Raw genomic sequence first — 23,388 nt, 5'->3', positions numbered from 1 at the left:
ATTATGGAAAGGAAGAAATAAAACCATCTGTTTGCAGATGACATAAACTTTTATATAGAAAACTTAAGGACTCCACTCGAAAACTTAAAGATTCCACTAATAAATGAGTTCAGCAGGGTTATGGGATACAAGATCATTATACAAAAACCAGGTGTATTCTTAATCACTTGCAATGAACAATCCCAAAATGAACTTAGGGAAAACAATTCCATTTACAATAATATAAAAAAGAATAAAGTACTTAGACATGCAACATATTGAAAGCTACAAAACATTGTGTAAAGAAAGATGATCAAATGGAAGAACATCCCAGGTTCATGGATCAGAAGACTTAATATTGTTAAGATGGAAACATTCTCTCAAATTGACCTACAGATTTAGCCCAGTCCCTCTTAGAATCCTAGTTTACTTATTTTGTAGATACTGACAAGTGATCCTAAAGTTAATTTGGAATTTCGAGGGATTCAGAATAGCCAGGAAAATCTTCTCAATTTCACAACTGGCTATAAAAAAGGAAGTAAGACAGTATGGTAGATAGACATATAGGTCAATGGACTAGAATTGAGGGTCTAGAAATAAACATATATATCATTGGTCAACAGATCTTCCACTAGGATGCCATGACTGTTCAATGGAAAAAGAGTAGTCTTTTCAAAAAATAGTGCGGGGGTAACTAGATATCCACATTCCAAAGAATGAAATTGGGCCCCTATTCACTTCACACAATATATAAAAACTAATTCAAAATGGATCTAAGACCTAAACATATGAGCTAAATCTATAAATCTTTTCAAAGGAAACATAAGCTCAGATTTGTCAATGGATCCTTTGCTATGATACCAAAAACTCAAGCAACAAAAGACAAAAATAGATAATTTGATTGTATCAGAATTTAGAATTTGTGCCTCAAAGGACACTAGTAAGAAAGTGAGGAAACATTCCACAGAGCATATGAAAAACACGCACAACTCAAGGAGACAGTTAATTTAAAAATGGGCAAGCTATTTGAATAGCTGTTTCCCTACAGAAGGTATACACATGCCAGCAAGCACATGAAAAAATGCTTAACGTCATTAGTTGTCAGGAAAATGCGAATCAAACCACAGTGAGCGAGATACCACTTCACATCCTTGAGATGGATTTAATAATGAAAAAGACAAGTGTTAGTGTAGTGTAATAAGTGTAAATGAGGCTGTGAGACAGTCTAACAGTTCCTCAAAAGGTTAAACATACAGTTACACTATAACCTAGCAGCTCCACTCCTAGGTTTATGTCCAAAAGAAATGAACACAAAAGCTTGTATATGAATGTTCATATATTTAGAGAGAAAGTAGATTAGTGATTGCTTAGGGATAGAGGGAATGCAGTTATAGGGAGGGGTGATAGCTAAGGGATGTGGGATTTATTTTTGAGATGATAAAAATATTCCAAAATGATGATGGTTGCAAATATCTGTGAGTATATAAACCACTGAATTGTACATTTAAGACAGGAGCCGAGTTTGCCCCTGAAAGGCAAAGCGTGTGGTTGCAGATGCTGTTAGGTGGATAGGTGCCGCAGGGGCAGTTTACAGAGCCTCCGAACTTTTTTAATCCTCACATCAAGCCTGTGAATGAGACACTATTATTATTACTATTTGAACACGAGGAAGCAGACTTATTTAAACGATGAAGTCAGTTTCACAGTAGGAATATCACAGTACAGAAATAACCTACTTTGGGCAGGTCAGTGCTCTTGTTGGCATTTCTGAATGGTGATTTAAAAATGGCCTTCTATTTTTTTCTATCTGAGAAAACTAAGTTACAATCTGAGGCTTCTCTCTGCACCAGAAAAAAGATTTTTTGGCAAATAAACCTTTCTGTTTTCAAATCACTTTTTTTTCTTCCTACAATATCCTCAGAAGAGGCTAAAAAGTTATGTAATGCTATCAGGCCAACCGTTGTCTTGAAAGTGTTGTCCTTGTGAAAATCAGTTTCTTAGGAGAGATGAATGCCCGTGCAGTCCTTTTCTTCGCGGTATTTGGGAATCGAAAGTCAAATCTTTTCTTTGTTACAGATGGCAGCTACGCTGCTGTTATTAGTTGTGGCCTGTCTCTAGTCATGAAATCTCTTTATTTCTGCTGAGAGAGTCTTAGCCCTAATGGAGGCTCCTGCCCAATACATGTGAAGGAAACCCTCACTGGGTTTTATAGTGCTCAGCCTCCTAAAAAAGGAAGCTGAGCACGAGTTAAATGAGTAACAACTCAAGGTGACATTTCTTATGACTCAATTTGCTTATTTCACACGTGGGAGGAGGGTGTAATTATTTAGAAACACACGGCATTGTTTTATGGAACATTGTGAATTTAAAATATATTTATATTAATATTGTCTATAGGTTCTTTCCAGTCTCAGAAAAAGAACTTATTCCACAAAATTGTCAGCAAATATAAGCACAAAAAGGAGAAGCCTAATGTTCCAGAAAAAGGTATTGGTGCCTTCCATCCTCCATTAAGGTGTCTTGGCCACCTCCATTGCGAATTCATCTCTGAGCAATGCTTCGCGCACTGGCTTCGCCGTGGCCTCCCCTTGGCTTGCTTCACTGTCATCAGCTCCTGATGCAGGCATATTCATTATCTCTAGATTCTGCAGCTAATTGCAAAGAGAGCTCCTTCACTTGGATTTCTACTCAAATCCCGTATTTGTCTCTAGTTTCAGAGTTCCATATGAAACCTAAAATTGCTTTTTCTCATCTATATTTTGGTGCATTTTGTAATTTAGTTTTCTTGAACCCTTATCCACTTTTTTTTTTTTTTTTGACTACTCTCTTTTTTCTCATGTTCAGCAGCCTTCATACCAGGACCACATTTTCCTCCTGAAACCGTACTAGTTTCATGTGAAAGTCCCATGATTTCTTTATTTTCTCTGACACTTGAGGATTCTTGTCCAGGAGGATTTCACTCCTAAGTCATAACCTCCTTTTCCCCTCCAACTATATACTTCATCATTTGCCCAACTCTTCTTTCTACCTCCTTCACTTCCGTAACAAAATTTTATTTCCAGAGGGCACTAGAGATGTATTGCACTCTCCCCTCCTTTACTCTGAACCTCTGTGTCAGTGTTGCAATCTTGATGGGCCTTTGAGCCTCCTCGTCAGGGCTCATCTGAAGGTTTTTTTGGGTTTTTTTTTTCTTCTCACAGTTCAGGACTCCCACTCTTCTTTCATAGGAAAGATAAATCTCTCCATTTTGTTCAATACAGCCGTGTGTCCTGAGAGTCAGGCTCTCTTTAGCATCTTCCCCGCATGCTAGTGTCGTGACTACCATGGGCCTTCTCATCCGGTGCCCATTTGCATCGCCTTGCATGGCCAGATGGGAAGCCTTTCCTGTTGCTGGGGGAGGCTTCAGATGCAGCTGTCTTCCATGTGCAGACACATGTGCCTGTGTGCTCCTATATGTAACCTTTTACTTAATTTGGGTTTTATTTTCACCTCCACTTCAGTCGTGTAGTTTTGTTTTGTATGTGTTATTTTTCTCTGCTTCCAGTGGAGAAAATCACTCTTTAGGTAAATGTGAGCTTGCATCATTCCCTCTTAACTGGTCTTCAGATTTTCTTGATTAAAGTCATAGAATTTACCAACAATGTATTTCATAAAAGGTAAATTTGTTTATTTTTATTTAATCCATTTCCTGTATAGCCTAATTATTTTAGTTGAGAATTAAATAGTTGAAATGAAATTCTGCTTTATTTGTGTGATAATGCTTTTTATTTAAGTTATTTTGTATATTGTCTTATTTTTGTAGTGTATATATCTATACTGGGAGTAGAGTTTCACTTTCCTTTTTGTCATTGTTTTTAGGAAGTGGGGATAAATGGTCAAACAAGCAATTCTTCTTGGATGCCATTCACCCTACAGAAGGTAAAAAAATAAAAAGCAGTATTCATTATATCATTTCAGATCATCTGTGCTGGTAAAGGCACAATTTTAATATGTTTAAAAAGTATAATTTATATGGGCTCCACCAACAGCATTAGACCTAAGTGTTCATAATTGGGTTATTTTAAATTTTCAAATCAAAACTGGTATTTTTTGACCCTGCTCAGGGTCAGGCAATCTGTCATACGGAGTTTAATTTGTCAAAGGAGATTTATAACCTTTGAGCCACATTAATGAGATTTTTCATAAATAAAAACACTTAGCTTTGCAGTCATGTTGCAGTCAGATGTTCATGGGAGTAAGAACAGGGCTAGCATGGGGCTGTCCTAGTGGCTGGGCATGGACAGGCATGCAGAAATGGTTCCTGGCCTGGCCTTTTTTTCTAGTCAACCTCCCAGTACCTGTAAATATGTTTAAACTGGAGGCCCGGTGCATGAAATTCATTCACAGGTGGGATTCTAGGCCTGGCCAGCAATCAGAGCCTATCAGGACCGTCTCGCCCAGTCCTGATTGGGGCTGGGCCGGCCAGTGCCTGCCAGCTGCTGGATGGGACCTTCCGAAGGAGTCTGCCGGATGGGGGTGGGGGGCCGCGGGAGATTTGCCGGCCTTGGGGAAGGACCAGGGGAGGTTGGCTGGCTGTGGGAGGTTGGCTAGAGCGCACTGACCACCAGGGGGCAGTTTCTGCATTGAGCATCTGCCCTCTGGTGGTCAGTGTGCATCATAACAACTGGTTGTTCCAGTGGTAATGGTCACTTAGGCTTTTATATCTATAGATGGATTGCCTCTGAGGCCTATGTATAGCCCAAAAAAGGCTCCATAATAAGACTGTATAATGTTACAGGTCTAAGTATAGATTTTTATGTCAGAATTTCTCACAGTTGTATTTACTTGTGATATTATCTAATTTCTATTAAGTATAGACCCTCAGGTGAATGCTCATTTCTGTGATGGTTAAGGAGCCACCCTCCCCTTCTTCCCATTGATTCTCTTTTTTTCACTGTAGATAATTTTAAAGAGCTGACCATTTTCATAGTGCTTAATTAGTTGATTCATTTAAAAACTAGAAGGGATTTTAGAGGTCATCCCGTTCAACCTGTTTGATTTATTTATGGCTGGAAGAGGGACCTTAATGATGAGTAGCCCACGTCTCTGGACTCCCAAATACACTCTCATTTCCTTACTAAAAAGGAGAAAAAAATTCAAATGCTCATTTAGCCTAAATCATTTATTAAAAATACCTATGTTTTAAAGATATTTATAAAAAATATACAAATTTGAGTTTATTGTAAACATGGAATTTTTTTGTTTGGTAGGTACTGGTTACATGGGCCACATGGCTGCTTTTATACTGTTTACTTTTACAGAAAATGCCAGCAGCGTGTCTGTTTTCTGACCTGTCACTTCACATCACAACCTCTGGGCAGTATCATTTCTGCACTTAAGCTGGCAGAACAAAATATGAATTGTTGTGCTGCTCTCAGAATTAAATCTTGACATCCCAAAATTGATATATATTAGCTCTTGTGTATTAAAAATAGATTCTACACAGATTTGATAAATAATGTAAGGCGGTGATAAGGAATCTAAAAGAAGTATTTAAAAAAGACCACAATACATTTTTTTAGTGATATTGCTCTAAATATTTTGTGTTTTTAAACAATGAAAACCCTACCTCATATAAAATGGGTTATCATAACATGTGCCATGTGGTAGAAAGCATGAATTAGGTAGGAGTTAGGAGACCTGGGTGCTGGTCTCAGATTCACCACTAGAGAGCTCGTTTCAGTAGAACAGATTGTTTAGCCTCACTAGGATTCACTGTCTGTGTTGGTGCTAAGTGTGAATGTGACTCGTGTATTAGGGGTGGGTAAATGGTGAGGTGTGCTAATACATAAATTCTATTTCCCTTCTAACACTTTATGATTTTATCATGTGATTTCCTGAAAGTAGGTTAATTTGGAAGCCCTAATTTTCTGCCATTTCGGAAACAGAAAAATAAATCAATTTTGAGTCTTCTAGGCAGACCCAAGGGTTTAGTTGGAAATAGAGTTATTATCGGTGATATTTAATTATCCTTATTATTAATGTATATGAAACAAAACTTTAGAGAACATGCACTAAAAATTGGATGCCCTGCAGTGTAGAGTGAAAATTATTTTACGTGGCCAGAAAAAAAGAATAGGTTTGAGCTTTGGAAATTACCAGTAATTTAAAGTGACCTTTTCTTGTTACTTATTTTCATACCATCCCCTACATTTACTTGTTTGGGTGGTAAACAATGTATTTTGTAAATTATCTCAGCTCTTCATTCTCTCTCTTACCTGTAGCCATATCACTGCTTATTAAAACTTTACTTTTGAGAATGTAAAAATATAAGAAAATGAAACTCTAATCAGGATAATTGTAGGGTGTATAAACTACCCTAGGCAAAGGTTAGACAGGAATTGTTTGTAATTGATCTCTGTATAGAAATGTTGACTCAACTGAGGCCACTACTGTTAACTGTCTCTGATTTCTGTTAAAGTGGACAACTTAAAGGTCATTATGTTTTCTTTATATCATCCCAAGTATAATTAGATTACCATTTTTATTTTTATTTTTAAATATCAGAAATTGCCTGGCAATTGTAGCTCAGTGGTTGAGTTTTGATCTATGAACCAGGAGGTCATGGTTCGATTGCCTGTCAGAGCACATGCCCAGATTGCCAGCTCGATCCCCAGTAGGAGGTGTACAGGAGGCAGCTGATCAATGATTCTCTGTCATCATTGATGTTTGTATCTCTCCCTTTCCCTTTCTGAAATTATCATTTTTTTAAAATCAGAAATCTTTAGGTGATTAGTCATCATATCTGAGGCTTAAGTGCTAAGCTTATAATCTGGTTTAAACATTTCCACCCAAGCTTTTCAAAAATCACTAAACCATTTCTTGAAACTTTTGTAGATCATCAAAAAATTTATATATTGCTAATAGCCTAGAATTAAAGTCAAATTTTTCATATAAACCAAGACAACCTACCTCTGTCACTTTATCTTTCCACCAAGTTATGGTGTCATGCTCATTCTGAAGCTACGTAATAGTTAATGTTACATTATAGTTTCCAGAGGACTTTTACATAATTTTTTTTTGCGAAAACTAATCTTCACGTCAGCTTTGGTGAAGTAAGAAGTGCTTATTAGCTCCAAATACATGAAGCCTGACCAACAGAAGCAGGAAGGAAAGGAAGAAACCAATAGTTTTTCCACATGGGCTGCTTTTCAGGCATATCTGTAGATGGTCCTCATTTGGCTCAGATGTTGAAGTTACAAATGGTATCCTATAAGAAAAGAAAACCAAAAACCTCAGACTAGGAATCTCTGTAAGACTAGTTTCTTTTGCAATACACCTAATTACGGGGGAGAAAATTTGTTTTATAGTTAGATTTTCAATCAGGAGCCATAGCACTCAGGCTAACTTGATCTCCTCAGTTCAAAATAATTGCTACTTCACTTCAGCAGGGTCTCCCAGGATTAAGTTCATTCATTTGGTTATTTTTCCTGTGTTTCACTCAGTGTCCCACTGCATTTTCAGTTCACAGGAGACCAACCAAAGGCAATGAGATTCCAGATTTGGCTATAATAATTTCAGTGCAAGTTGGATTCCCCTAGTTGGAATGTGAATTCATGACTCTAGAGCACTCTAGTGGTCTCCTGGGGTACAGTGCAAAAAAATGATCTCCACATTTTGGGAGTAGAGTGTAGAAAACAAGAGTCTGTTACTGCCACATTCCTAATGCTGCTCCAGGAGTGAGTTCACATTATCACTCTCAGATGATCCGCGCCAAGTGTGTTACGATGATTGTGGAGTGAAAAACTAGCCCTGAGGACGTGTTTTGCAGTGCTTGGGTAGGTTTGTATGCCCAATTACAAGCCGAAAGAGAAATGTCTTAATTTGGTTTTAGACGGCAAGCCTTCCTTTTCTCACATTTCCACTGGTTTGTCAGGGAGAAAGAAAAGGGAGCTGGCATGCTGTCTTGATGCTCAACTGCAGGCTTTTTTCCTCCCTGAGCTTTTTCTATTTCCAATCCCTTTGTGTGCTAATGTTGCTGGACTCAGGCGTACTGTCCTGTCCCAGACAACTACTTCTTTGACTTAGTCTTACCTGCCTTTCCCAATTCTTCTGTCCTGGGGAGGGTTCTCCCTGAGTGCTGACCCTGAGGGCTGTCATCTGTCTAGGCCACCACACAAGATGTTCTGGAGTTGGTTACCTCCTGGGTCAATCAATGCATGAAGTAGGACTCACTCTTAACTCCTCTTCCAAACTCAGGGAGCATCACATTACACACCATTTTTATTCTACTTTTATTTTATTATTTTATCTTTTCGTTAATCCTCACCTGAGGATATTTTTCCATTGATTTTTAGGAGAGAGTGGAAGAGAGAGGGAAAGACAGAGAGAGAGAGAGAGAGACATCAATGTGAGAGAAACACATTGATTGGTTGCTTTCAACCGAGGAGAAGCCTGAAACCAAGGTACGTGCTTTTATCCGGAGTCGAACCCGGGACCCTTTGGTCTGCAGGCCGATACTCTATCGACTGAGCCAACTGGGTAAGGATACACACCTGTCTGCAGGACCCACAGTTCCAGATTTGACAGGGGGTTTAGAGAAGGCATCTGGAGAGGTGGAATTGCCTCTTTTCAGGGATTTATGAAAACTTGCAAAAAATTCTCTTTTTTGCCTGAGTCTGCAACCTGATGCACTCCTTTACCATCTCCCAGTACACAATTTCTGGGACTTGACCATTGTTGGTCTCTGTTAGCCAGCTGGCCTTTGACCCCTGGCTCCTTGAATGCTGGTTTCTGAGCTCCCCATAGTCCCGATGTACTTTAAGGCCTGAACTATACCTCCCATTTGCAGGCCCTTTGCAGCCATCCCTTGGCTTTTTATTGTGTTTTTACCAATTCATCTGGAACACACAGCAAAAGGAATAACATTGACTAGGAATGAAACCATTTGAAGGCTCACTAAGAAGAAAAATCTAACAATCCTAGTCAAGGTATTCTTCTTCTTATTATTATTATTACTAGTGGCCCAGTGCACAAAATTCATGCACATTAACGGGGAATTAATTAGAGGAAATATTTTAATATTGCTATTTGCCCTTTCTCTATAATAGAAGTGTCAGAGATGAAAGAAAATCAGTAAAATGTATATGAAAATCTTCCTCCAGTCAGAGTCTGGGGTGCACCGCGGGACCCAGAGTCAAGTCCCTCAAAATCGCGTGAGACCCAGACCTGGCCTGCCCCACCCACATCCTCAGGTACCCCAGCCTGGCACCACAGCCTCAGGTCCCCTATCAAGCCCCTCCACACGGGGGGCGTGGCCTCAAGTCCTCCCCACCCCACCCCCGGCTCAGCACCAGGACAGGCGTCGCGGCCTCAGGTCCCCTGACCCCTGTGCGAGGGCACAAGGACGTGATGACCATTTGCATAGTAGCTCTTTATTATATAGGATTATTTATTTTTTCAATTACAATTTGCATTCATTATTATTTTATATTAGTTTCGGGTGTACAGCATAGTGGTTAGAAAGCCGTACACTTTATCAAGGGGGAGGCTCTTTCCTAGTCCTGAGCCTCTGGAGCAAGCTGCACACCTGATTTTCCCTGATCAGGACCCCGATTCTAGGCTATGTAGCACAATGAAAAGAATTTGGGGGACTGGGTGGCTCCTTTAGAGCTAATTGAGTCCAGTCTCCATCTTTACAGTTAATGAATTTGAAAGTCATGAGTAGAATCCAGCTTTCTCTGTACTGTGTTATCTCCATCACCCCACCATCTTTCCGTAGAAACCGGGTCATCTTTCCTAACGCACTTGGCCCTTTTTTGGGTATCCATGCCTTCTCTTTGGCTTCCTTGGTGTTCTCTCTCTTCCTTCTCTTCCTCCTTTCCTTCCTTCCTTCCTTCCTTCCTTCCTTCCTTCCTTCCTTCCTTCCTTCCTTCCTTCCTTCCTTCTTTCCTTCCTTCCTTTCTTCCTTTCTTCCTTTCTTCATTTCTTATAATGAGCAATCTTTTAATATAATACACCCTTCCTCTTTGGAACTTGCTATAACCTTATTTCCACAAGCTCTGAATTTTTATGGGAATAGGAAGAGAAAAAGGAAGAGGTAAATGCTTTTTCTGGAAGGTGCATCTATAATCCTCCAGTAGTGATCATACTGGAGAGGTGAGTAAGATCCACCCTGTAATCAGAGGGACAACTGATGGGTCTGGATACAAAACCATAAATTTTGTTGCTTGTGAATATCCAGGAAGGTTATTTAATCCTCACTTTGAACTTAGATTTGGGCTACTTTAACCTAGGGGAGGCTTTGAATTTCAGGGCTAATGCAGAGTTACTAAACATCATTGGAGTGTTTCTAACCAAATTATCTTTTATTTGCTTTTATGTAGCTTTTATTGAAGTTCAAACTGAAAAAATATATATATATACCACAATTGGCCTGTGTTAGGGTAAATATCAAAGTATAAATATGCTATGACTGTTTGACCTGGGGATAGATCTACAACTTAAAAAGATTCCTTTTTTTTTCTATTTTTTTTTTTATTATTTGCTTGAAAAGGTATTTGGGAACATTGCCAAATAGTGCAGTTTATTTTTTTAAATAATGATTATCTTAAGCCTGTTGCCAAACAGCCATCTATTATGTAATATTGAGGTAAGGGCAAGCCTAAGTTATGATTTATGCTTTACATCCTTTCTTTTGATATAATTGAAATTATTTCTCACTTGTGGAATGGGAAGCCTGGAATCACCATCTTGAGGTCAAAGATCTTACGAATTCATAGCTCTCCTTTCTCAAAGATGTGTCTAACTAAATCCATTAGAGAGCGAGATTCAAATTGCTGAATGGAGCCTCTGCAAGTATTTATATGAACAGTGCATTATTTTATATCCTTATTTTCGCTCTGTTCTTTTCCTATTTCAACTGTTTTCTTCTTCTGCATTACATATATTGTATTATTTCCAATGTCTACCTTCACACCCTCCTCTGATAAGCACCTTCATTTATACTTCAGGTTTAGTTTGCATAATTTCTCATGTCTCACCTTGATTTCCTGAGCCACCCTCCCCTCTTCTTTGTCAAAAACCACTTCTATGCCTGTCTTAAGAGGTTGGATCATTAAAAAAGGGAAAGATGCATCTCTTCCCTGCCCGAGAGACCTTCAACCACTGGAATAAAAAAAGTCCTAGTCATGAAACATGATTACATATATATGCTCCTAAATGCTCACTATACTCGTACCTGCATTTTTGTCTTATTTTGAAATTAAGGGGAGAGGGAGATGGATGAGCTCCTAAGGAAACGAGTATATAAGAAAAGACACAGCATTCCCAAACTCTTTGAATCGGGAGCAAGTCTTTGGTGGCAGATTTGTTCCTTGCTCTTGACTGTGCTATTTGGGGTACAAGCGTGTGCTATGAAACAATTTACTGACAATCCAGTCAGAATTAGGGACCCAGAACTAAACTTTCCAAGGAGCCCTGCTGAGACACTTCATGAAATTATCTCACTAAGCACAGTCACCTGATCCTGGATTAGCCAATAGGAGAGTCTCGGTCCGTGCTGGCTTCAGCAGTGTTTGGGGATCCTGGCCAAGCCATCAACAAAAGGGTCAAGCCTCACAGCGTCTTTTTCTGATTAGTCCAACGTGGTGATTGAAAGCGAATATCCCAGGGATAAGTATAACTTTAAGAAGCACATATTTAGCTCAGTGTCCTCAGGAGAAGAGAAATTTATCATCCTCTTCAGACCAGCTGGCCAAAAGGATCTCAAATAGGGACCCTGACACCTGCACAACTTGTGGTCAGTTGGGACACAATGGCCTCTTGGTGTTCAGTATTCTATTGAGGGGGGTGAATCCTAATCCTCTGTATTTAACCTACCAACGCAGATAGATATACATATAAGTGTGTAAACTTACTGGCATTTTTTTCCCCATCAATACTTTGAAAACTCTAAATGTAAGTTCTCCATTCAGAAGGGTCAGACATTGAGAATGTTTCCTTCCAAGAGCGATGTCGGTGCCTTGTGTTTTTGTGTGTAACTATATATGGTTTGTCCTATTTCAGCCATATTTACAGAAGACAAAAACACCACAGAGCCTGCTCATAAGGTTAAAAATGCCCCATCCATTCCCAACACTCCAGAGCCAACAGCAACGCAAGAACCCCTGGTGGGCAGCCAAAAGAGAAAAGCAAGGAAAACCAAGATCACACACCTGGTCAGGACAGCAGATGGCCGGGTGTCACCAGCAGGAGGTACTTTGGGTAAGAAGAGGGAGCTTTAGACAGAGATAACCAAATCAAGCAGCTGACCCTCAAGGCCACTTGGGCCAGCAAGTGACTATACGCCAACTGCGGGTTTGGTCACAGTGACATTTTCTCTTTCTGGGTCTCCTTGATAACTAGTTTTCTACAGACTCCCAAATGTGCATGTTTTCGTCTGCGCTTTAAAATCATAGATCTTTTTCCAAGAGCCTATCTTGATTTCCTAGAAAGGAAAGGTAATTTTTAGGGCTGTCAGCTTCTCCTTCCCTTTCTCAGCATGCACAGAAACAGTGTTGGTTAAGGAAATTCCCAAAGATCCCAGGCTTTTAAAAACCCTGGATGAATCGGTGTTTCTCCATGGCTCACTGCTCAAGTCAGTGAGAGAGGGCACTTTAGGAAGCATCCAGCACTTCTGCAAAGCTGACTAACCCACCCAGGGAGCTCGAGCATGCTTCTGGGTTACTCTCGTTCTCTGGGCTAATCTTTAACCAACTCTTACCTTACCGTGAATTTCTCCACTTTCGGTTGTGGTCTGGGGTCTGCTTGTTGTTCCTGGTGGTCTCCATGGCAGTAGACTTGCCTGATGGGATCAGAGCTTGATACTGCGCATCCTCCCTCAGATCTTGGGGTGCGACGCACCCTCAGCATTAGTGCTCTGACCTGTTGCCATGTTGCCTTTTAGCACCTCTCTCATCTCTTTCTGTCAGTCCCGAAGGAAGGGTCCCTCCCCGCCACCCTAATTCAGGAGCCGGAAAAAGGTCGAAGGTCCATAATGAATTCAATAAATAGAAGAAAAAAATGTTTAAATGAGTGGTTTTTGAGAGCAAGATTTATAAATATCTGATTTAAATTAATCTACTTGTTAATAGAGATTCATTATTTGCTGAGATAGAATTAGAGGACAGTTAGTGAATTTTGTGCATTTCTCTTGTTTTGCATATGTAGATTGATAGAACAAGAAAGCATATTAAAGATCCCTGAGTTTTCCCTGTCACATAAGAGCTGAGGCTCAAAGGGGCACACTTTCGTTTTGAATGCTTTGAACTACTAAGCAGAAGTATGATGAAGACTAGAACCCAGGTTTCCTCATATTTAGTCCAGCAGGCCCCTCCCTTATTTCCTTTCCACTGTGGGTTCTGCTCTGTGATTTTCATTTTGTAAATGGTTATAGCCTCATTTTTACTTGGAGGAAGAGTGAAAGATTTTAGAAAATACTTTCTTTCATGTAGGAAAGCACATAGCACTTTCAGTTTTACTTACTATATGGCAATTTACTGCCTTTATCAATTATTTTATGTGGTTGAAATGTTTTTAAAGTCATGATAACACCTGGCCTCTATCTGGGCTACACAGTAAGGGTGCTCACTTCCAACAGGCATATTGGCTTTATCTTTCTTTCAGTAGGTCTTAGAACAAAAGTGACAGCTTGGGGTCTCGTTGGGATTGAAATTTCATTGGGGTGAGTGTTGCCACCCTAAGTGTTATCATAGCACACCGAGTGCCAGGGTTGCCCTGGCAGGTAGGGCAGCTGCAGCTTCATCAGAAACGTTTGGTCAGTCGGTTTTTAAGGGCCCTTTACTGCATCCACCAGCCCCTCTGCAGAAGTCCCTGGGGCTGTATATTGACTAAGCCCATTTTTCTATCTCCAACACTGACCTATTTGACCTTGAATAATACGCAGCTTCTCTGCTCAGCATCAGGACACAGTGCTGCCCACCGCTGCAGTTGAGCTTAATAAGAGTTTTGTGACCATGAGAGAGATTCTATAAAAGCCTTACTATTCAGTGGATGACAAAAGTGAGCCGTGAAGAATGTTACCTCATTTCACATTGCCTAGCACGGAGTTTTCTCTGCAGAAAACAGGGGGGGCCTCTCCTGATGGATTTCTCTTGCGTTGCAGATGACAAACCAAAGGAACTGCAGAGGAGTCTCCCTAAACTCACTGAGACAGGCTGCCATGACGCGTGCGCACACAGCAGCGAGGCCGCGGAGACACGGAGCAGCACTCCCGAGATGCCTGCCGTGTCTGCGTTCTTCAGTCTGGCTGCGCTGGCTGAAGTGGCCGCCATGGAAAACGTGCACAGGTTAGTGGTGGGAGCCTTATTCCGCCAGGGGACCTACCTGTTCACTGTCACCCCTTGCACAGAGCGTAGGTGGAGAAAGCAGCGTAGGAGACAAAATCAGCCTTTCTGACATCATCTGTGATATTTTCACAATGTATTGGGGTTCACAAGACTTGGTTCAAGAGCGCTTCTGTTTATGTGAGGTTACGAAAGTGTGTGTGCTGATTAATTATCAGTGAAAATGTAGCCAGCCAAGTATTTTATTTTGAATGCGTTATTCTGTGGCTAAACTTTTATTTCTCTAAAAAGCCTGAGAGAGCAAAGAAGCAGCATTCTCAAATCATTAAGCATGAGATTTGGAGTCAGGCCTCAGACCTGGGTTTGAGTCCGAGCTCTGTCACCTGCAAATTGCAAGGTCTTGAGCAAGGTCATTCGCTTCTGTACCTTGTTTCTCCTTATAAAATGGGTGTAGCTGGTACTCATTCCATAGACATGTTATGCAGAATAAATCTAATGTCCCAGTGTCAGCAGGCCGTGCACACCCTCACTGAGGAGGGTCCGTGGCCGTGGTGATACCAGCAGAAGAAAACAGAGTTGGTTCAGGAAAAAGACATCTGACTCACAGCAGACAGAAGGCCTGGATTTATCTTCCACTCTGTGTTTGCTACAAAGTAATTTCATTCTCGGGCCTCAGTTTTCTCATCCTGCTTTGAAAACAACACTGTCCCCAAAGAATCACCTGGTTGTAAGGATCAGCCAAGATCACAGATGGGGAAGCCTGTGGAACTCGGGGAAGCCCACGGAAAGCATATCAACTTCTAAGTGCAAAACAGAGTGTTTGCTACTTCCTGGACCTTTTGGGAAGGCAGAAAAGACTTTTGTAGATTCAGGGATCTCATATTTTTATTCAGTGTGGATTACCCACAGATGAGCTACCTTCTTAGCCTTTCAATCTTCAGTACAAAGATCTTGGAATCACGGATGACTTGTATACCCACCTGGCAGGCTCCATTCTCCTTAGTCACATCAGGCTTAGCAGGCCCAGACGGAAGCTTTGTTTGCTGCTTTCTCTTTATCTGTCATGTTGCAGTTCCAGTCCTGGCTCACAAATAGCCTCTAGATATTTACAACAGGTCAAATTTATTTTCATGTGTGCACTGCAAGTGCCTAACAGCACGTGAATGCTGACAGACATTGTTAAAATCCGCTCAGGTCTCTGCGGGCCTGAGGAGAGAAATGCACAGACACTTCTCCACTCGTGGAGTTTCGCAGTCGAGTACAGAGGACAAACTCATACACTTACACAAAGGATTAAATCTGTGCCCCCGTAAACTGTGGAAATAAGAGGTGATGTAAGAATGGGGGGGGGTCAGGGCTCAGAAACGGCTACCACACAGTCCCCCTTGCTGTTGACAGTGTTCTCTTCTGAACAGGACTGTGGTCACACCATGGCTGTCAACCAGCCTTCCACAACTCCCAGCTTCCAGCAGTGAGCACCTCAGCAAACCATTCCTTCTTACCCCCCACCCCCACCCCACCTCCATAGTCAGGGGACACTGCTTGCAGTCCACATGGGCCAAGTCCTTTCTTGCCTTTGCTCCTCGTTCCTGGCCTCATTCTTTGTCCTCTTCTCTCACTGCTCCTGCAGTCTGCACTCTCCCCATGTACCTCTCATAGACCCGCTACCATGTTGGTTCGTAACTGTTTGCCCACACTTATGTCTCCTTCCAGTGTATTTTGGAAAAAAAAAAAAAAAAAAAAGCACTGGTTTTATTCTCCATATCCACAGCTTCCTTAGTTCCTTTCACTTCAATGGATGAATGGGCGAGGAGTTTTTGGTTTTTTACCTCCCACTAGAACAGTGGTTCTCAACCTTCTGGCCCTTTAAATACAGTTCCTCATGTTGTGACCCAACCATAAAATTATTTTCGTTGCTACTTCATAACTGTAATGTTGCTATTGTTAGGAATCGTAATGTAAATATCTGATATGCAAGATGGTCTTAGGCGACCCCTGTGAAAGGGTCGTTCGACCGCCAAAGGGGTCGCGACCCACAGGTTGAGAACCGCTGCACTGGAAGAACGATATTGCTTACTAAAATGTTACTGTCAACTTAGCAAATGGTTAGTGTTCTGACTATCTAGAAAGACAGATTCTCCCCAGGAATCTTAGTTGTAACTTTAGCCCCTACATGTTAAAGCAGAGCTACCATCCACCCTCTACCTACAGACCTAATGTAATTGTACCTGGTTGCACATCAATTAATTACTGCATTTAGAGAGTGGTCAACAGAGTTAGGGGTAGAAATACGTTACCGGCTGTTACCTGCATTCTTGCCACAAGAAATCTTAACATTAGATTTAAAAATCCAGGGTAGAAATGCAGTTCTACAAAATGCAGGACACAGGAAGTTTCAGAAACCTTTGTTGAGAGCCTGTTTATTTACGAGGAATTTTATAAGGAGGAAAGTTCATTAAAGTTAACCCTAAAATCGGCCCTGCTAGGTGGGTCTTTTTAGTCCCATTTTAATGTTGGCCCAAATGCTGAATTAACTTGCCAGGAGCACGCGGCCAAACTGAGTTAAGATATCGACCCAGGTCCTTGAATCCAGTGTCCTTGGCATGGCTCCACAGCGCTGTGTTAGCATCTCTCATGTCCTGGCAGGTCAAGAAGGCTCTCCCGACCCTTCCTTCCCCGGGAACGAGGGCCATCATCCTTCTCGCCCATCACACGCCGGCCGGCCTTCCTTTCCCATTGATTAAGTTGGACTTTCACCCCAATTTCTCCCCCTCTTGCTCTCTCTCTCTCTTTTTTTTTTTTACATTATCCTTTTCTTGTTTTACTTTTTTTTCTTGTTTCCTTTTCTCATACTTATTAAAAATTTTTTGGTTTTATAATGTTATTACATATTCAATCTTAAAGGTAAAAAGTAGCATTTTAATTTCATCTTTCTGGAGCAGAGTTGAACATATTGAACAGTTGGTGCTTACAGCATCCCTACATGAATAAACAGATTAATCCAAAAGTGTTATTGTAATACACGTTTTGTTTTTCTGAAAGCCTAATATTCTTAGGCTAAGTGATCATTGGATTCTCACATCCCCAAATGTTGTCATTTATCTACATTGCTTTTTTTTTCTGTGCACCAAGAGACAGGAATTGGATATAGTTGTGGAGCAAATATAATTTGAATTTTAAAATAGCACCCTTTGTTCAACATAATCTGAAGAAGATACTATATTGAAACCTTAAAACCAGTGAAGACATTGTTGCTACATCGCATTCCTCGGCACAGTGCCATGTGCCCTGCAGACCACTATGGGCCAGAACAGTGGGATGCAGCATGCAGGCGACATAGGCCTGTTGGAAAATGTCAAGGAGGTGCCCAAGTCTATCTTTTCAGACTAAAAAGCTCTGTATAAATCACCAAGAATTTAGAAAAGTGTTGTTATTAACTAGGAAATAAAATGTATTTTGTCCTACTTGTTAAGCTGAAGCTGAGTGGGGGAAAAAAATCAGCTATGTTCAATGTAGTTCCAATCCAAGTAATGGGATTTTCCATGAATGTTCTAGCTTTGCCTAGAATTCTCTCTCTATGTGTGTTGAGTTTGGCCCAAATTAACTGGGTTTTCTCACACTCTAAAATGTAATCGGTACTTGCCTTTTCCCCTCTGCGCTCTTTCTCCATATGCCTGTGAAACTTTTCTTAAGTTAGGAGGGTGTCATCGTTTCCACATAGTTTTTGTGCCCTGGTACACCTCTTCCTCTCCAGGGACCATGCTGTTACTGGCCTTAGGCTTTCACCGGGTGTATTATTACACCACTTAAAGGAGCCTGGAGGTCACCAATTAGTGCAGCAGAGTGTTCCCCTCAGGCAAGTCAAGCAAAGGGTCCTGTCCTTGTTTAATTTCAGTGGATCCGGGGGAGGATTATTGTCCCGCACCTCAGCCCTTGGCTTAAAGTTTCCCAATTCTGAGGGCATTTCCCAAATCTGTTGTTGCTTCAGAGTCTACAAAATGGAGGTGGTCAGTTGGATACAGAACATTTTATTGAGTTGTGTGAGAAATCCTTTAAAGAAACAACAACAATATATGGAAAGAAAGAAACTCAAAGGACAAAGTTGGCTTTCATTAAACAGCATAAGTAAAAAGTCAGCAGAAACTATTAAACACATTATTGGGAAGCGCTGTGTTATTCATCATCCTCTCCTATTTCTGACAACATACTCTGAATAAGTGATTTTTTTTTCTCTCTTGCTTCACAGAGGTCAGAGGTCAACTCCACTCACCCACGATGGACAGCCAAAAGAAATGCCACAGGCTCCTGTACTTATTTCCTGCGCTGACCAGTGAAGCGCCCTTCAATTGTAAAACATTGTGCTTTACCTACTACCCTAGCCTTGTCTTTACCGAGGGATGCTAGTGAGTTCATGTGGTGGGAAATACAGACTGCAAACAAGTGCTTGTTGCCCTACATGGCCCAGATTCACTTGAAGCAGAAGTTAGCCTCCTGGGCCCATTTGTTCGTTCAGAACCCAGAGTCTTTGTGGGTGATGTTCTCTGTCTGATAATGAGCAGAAATGGAATGATCCTGGAGCTTTGCTTTCTATTGAAGGCTGTTGACGGTAATAGGTGGTAACTTGGTAAAAGACTGCCTTTACTGTAGCTCATCCAGCATCTCTTTTACCAACCAGAGAGTATGAAACTAGTTTCATATATTACCTAGTTATTCTTTCAAAACAAAAACAAAAAAACAAAAACAAAAACTGACGCACTGCACTAGTTATTATTAGATATTCTTAGCCTTTTTTGTACATGGAGATTTAAGTTCTAAGATGGTTTATATAATAGGTTATACCTACATTTATATTGTAGAATAATATTAAAAAGCCTGTTCCGAGACTCCCACGCAGCATGGGCAGGCAGATGTACCATTGTTAGCGGTGTATGCTCGGCCTCGTGGTCCATATATTCTGCACTTTTATATTTGCCACCAGAGCGGTAGTTTGCTGGCAAAAAAAAAAAAAGAGAGAGAGAGAGAGAGAGAAATTACAATTCTTAACAAGCTGAATTTTTTTCTTAGCCTTGAGTGACCAAGAATAATTTGCTTGGGGCAAATTGTGGCAAATATTTACCTGGACAGGGGAAGAGTCCTACAGATTACAGATTACTGATGTTTTCATGCCTTGAGGATTCTTTTATTTTTACACAGGGGTCTAAGTGGGTCTAAGTGACCAATGGATCGTTCATACAAACAAACAGAAAAAAGAGAAAAATATTATTCAGAAGTGACCTTAGTATTACTTCACTATTCTGAACACATTGAAGACACTCACTTCATGTGGACCTGGAGCCACAGACCTTTCCATCCATCCCAGACAGACTGGACGGGTAGCAATTGCTATGCACAGCCTCGCTGGCGCTGCAGGTGTTTAGAGCCATTTCAAGTTTGTGTTGTTAAGGAGGTATTGAGTCACTGATACCGGAGGTATGCCTGACCAGAGTGGGACTCAGTCACAGGCCCACCTGCAAGTTTCTGTTTCCTTTCTGTGTTTTGTTGCTTTTGAACATAAAACCCACCATACATATGCCAGTGCCAAGTGGATTAACTGGCTTTGAACCATCAACATATTGACTTAACCACCTGATTTTCACAGTGTCTTGTTTCCTAGCAACAGATGCAAAGTGATAAATCCAAATTAGTCAGAGGCTACAGATTTTACAGGGTATTTCTTCCATAGCACAAAGTATCTCCCCACTCTTGCATCGCAGCACAAACTACCAAATTTCAATGATTGGATTCCAGCAATAATTTTTATTGGTTTTCAAACTGGCGGGATTTTGATAGTGTTAGTTCAGGTTTGAAGCTTTTGAATTAGATCTCTAAATGGTGACAGTTTACAGGTTTTATCTAGCTTTCTTATTTATACTTGACTGAATTGTAATGATGATTTTTTTCTAATCGTAATTTGACCTAATAGCCATATAAAAAGTGACTCTATTAATACTGACTAGGTTTAGCTTTCCATGGTTGTAGATATTACTTCAGTTTCGGTGCTGGAAAATATGTACAACATACTAACAGAATGGAAGACTCTAGAGGGGTTTTTTCAAAGCAGGTAACGAGGGCAGTAGAGCATTGGTGTGACATTCTCAAAGGTGCACACTCATTGTGCATCTATGGAGGAAGAAGGAATTAGTAAGCAAGGTTAATCAGCTTTTATAGCTTAACCCCAGTCACATAGAAATAAATCAGGTGAGCAACCCCAAATTTCAGCATAGCCTTTTTCCTACGATGCTGTTTTATTAATGTTTTCTAAATCTCAAAACACAAATTGAATGTTTGGAAATTGCTGGGTCCCAGGGTTGGTGGCTGTTAGGAGTTTTTGGACCACTTGCTAGCAGTGATTTTAAAATTATTATTAGCTAAAATCCAAAAGAATAAACCCAAACAAACCAACAACAAAAATTGTGTGGTGCAGAACATGCATCTTGACAATGGTACTAACTTGTTATTCCATAGAACATGTTAGAATAGGTCTATTTTTGCCAGAGCACCCTCCTTCAGTCCTCTGATTACATTTCACTAGAGTTCCTCAAGAGATTGCTGTATATTCATGGGACCTTTTTTTAAAAAGAAGCAAAACAAAAGATTGCTTTTTTCTATGTGATTACTATCTTACTTGATCTGCTTTTCCTAAACCTCAGTGGCTTTTCCCTTAGGCAGGGTGGGAGTGGGAGGGCAACCTACTGGATATGACTGTTTTCAGATACTTTAAAAAAAAAAAAAAAAACACCTTTTTTGTAGAAATGCTTAATTTTTAAGCAGTTAGGCACTGAGAGTAGCAGAAATCCTGCAAAGCTTTATAGTTCTTTAGACACTCGCCTTGTTGTTTCTCTGAGTGCAAGTCTTGATTTCAATACTAGTGCTTTTCTCATGCCCTGAACCCGCTGGAGAGGGGTGTTGGTATATTCAGGTAACAACATTTGTTAGCACAAATATTTCAGACCAACATGTAGTCCCCACCGCCACTTATCATTTTCATTTCATTTCTCTCATTCTTCTTTATTTTGGAAAATCAATCGTATTGCTATAATGTGTACTTTAATCTGCCAGCAAACACCATCTACACTAACCTTTGTCCCATAAGCATCCTCAAGAGAAGAAGTTGTTGCACCTTATGTATATCTCAAGCAAACCAAAATACGATGCTCTTCTGCTCTGTTGTATTCTAAATTGTTGTATCATATCTTTCTGAAACCATTCTGAATTTAGTTGAAATTATCAGTATTTATACTTTTAACCTTAATTTCTGGATTCAAACCTGTATATAAATATTTTGAAAAAAATTGTCCTAGCCCTTCTCTGTGATGCTGGAAGTGGATAGTTTAGTCTCTGATGGAGACAGTACTGTTCCAGTTTCCTTTTGCCTTTTATTTATTTAGTTACTCTGGGTATTTCCTATGTAATTTTGAAGTGTGTAGAGTATATTATAGTAACTGAAGCTACAGCTCTAAGAAGCTGAGTGAAAGAAAAAAATACTGTAAGACACCCTTTTAAGTTTGCATTTGTTTGGATACTGTAATGAGATCAGGAAAAGGAAAAGTGTCCCACCACCAGGTTGAAGATACAGGTTCTTATCCCCAAATTAGGTTAGTTCCCAGATTTTTAGATCCAAGTGTTAATTCACTAAAACCCCTTTAAAGGCTAAATCATACTGTTGTAATCCTGACAGACTTCTATCAGAAATATATTTATTTAACTCTATCAGATGAGCTTTCTACCAATGCCATCTCAAAGCCGAAATGCTGACATTCCCACGCTATCACTGATACTCTAGTTCCTGCCATTAAAACTGCTGGAGGGAAACAGTGACGGCACACTACGGTCGAGGAGCATCGGAACTGGCCTGGATGCTGGGACCCAGGATACCTAATCCGTCATGTTCTTATTAATGCAGGTGCCACCCTGTCTAAGTCATCCACAGGCACTCCGCAGTATTTGGCTCTTCATAGGACAGTATTTGCACCTATGTAAAAGCTAAAGCAAATTTTAAATTGATACAGAACCAGGAGGAAGCTGACACTGAATGACATCTTTTGTTTCTACAGTATGTGTGTGGGGGGGTGGGAGGGGCAGTACCCAATAGCTCTGTTCCAAGTTTGGCATTTGGCATTAATGTGAAGCAGTGGGACCATGCTGCCTGCTAAACTACTGTATGAACCCTAAGTGTTCTGGAGACCAGCAGCTGGAGGCTGGAGGCCGGCGCCCACACACCGGGGGAAGCACCCTCTTCACCGGGAGAGAGGGAGGAGGACACAGGAGGCCGGAGTCCTCATTTGTAAGGGGAACGTGGGCGTGTATGTGATACTGGGGAGGAGATTCTCCTTTGACTGCACTGCTCCACGGAGCCCTCAGATAAGGCCAATTCTATTGGGCTACCTCGGCTTTACAAGTTAATTTCAGTTAAGTCCTGTTTCGAAGGTTTGTCTTGTTTTGCTTCTACCTTCAGTGCCACTATTTTCCACTGCAGTGTTTTGACTTCACAAACCGCCCTCTCCAGAGAGAACAGTGTATTGCCGAAAGTGGGCAGTAGGAGCAAATGCTGTTACATTTGACCTATAAAGTATTCAGTGACGGCTAGGTGGAAATTGAATGTTAGCTTTCCCCACATAGGACCTTGTCTTGCACCTTACGAAGAGTGTACTAATTGTTAATTAGATGTTGCTTTTATTTATACAAGCATTCCCAAAGAATTAGACTTGGAGTTTGTTTTTGAGTTTCAGGATTCTTAAAAATTATTTTACTTAGATTCACTAACATTATACTTAAAAAAGAAACAGTTTGTTCAGTTCCTCTTACCAGATACTTCTGGTGAAGGGTTCAGGGTTGGATGGACTGCTTTGCTTTAGTTTGGAAGTGATAGCTGAGTTTATTATGCTCCATAATAAATGACCTTGTCCTTTTCACTGGGGACGTTATCTTCCTTACATTTCAGAACAAAGAAGCAACAGAACAGTAAATCAAGACAAATAGATCTGATTCTGTCATACACCTCCATCTGTTTGTGCTGTGCTTTTCTTTAAAAATTATAAATACACAT

The 23,388-nt window shown here is 40.6% G+C and overlaps 1 protein-coding gene across 12 annotated transcripts in view; it reads left to right on the top strand.

The window, feature by feature from the left end:
- The window catches only part of BBX (BBX high mobility group box domain containing), a 298,024-nt gene extending 274,899 nt beyond the window's left edge, over positions 1-23,125 (top strand). For 8 of the 12 annotated variants that reach the window (XM_059687912.1, XM_059687914.1, XM_059687913.1 and 5 more), the window contains 5 exons: positions 2,377-2,466; positions 3,838-3,897; positions 12,025-12,222; positions 14,123-14,306; positions 18,550-23,125. In XM_059687912.1, coding sequence (XP_059543895.1) covers positions 2,377-2,466; positions 3,838-3,897; positions 12,025-12,222; positions 14,123-14,306; positions 18,550-18,637 — 620 coding nt within the window. In that variant the 3' untranslated portion in view covers positions 18,638-23,125. The remainder of the gene's footprint in view (positions 1-2,376; positions 2,467-3,837; positions 3,898-12,024; positions 12,223-14,122; positions 14,307-18,549) is intronic. The other 4 variants (XM_059687911.1, XM_059687920.1, XM_059687921.1 and 1 more) reach the window with 4 other exon arrangements.
- The last annotated feature ends 263 nt before the right edge of the window (positions 23,126-23,388 follow it).

Source organism: Myotis daubentonii, chromosome 3 (assembly GCF_963259705.1).
Source record: "Myotis daubentonii chromosome 3, mMyoDau2.1, whole genome shotgun sequence".
NCBI lineage: Eukaryota > Metazoa > Chordata > Mammalia > Chiroptera > Vespertilionidae > Myotis > Myotis daubentonii.
Note: the sequence above shows the minus strand (reverse complement) of the source record. Positions and strands in the feature narration are given on the sequence as shown.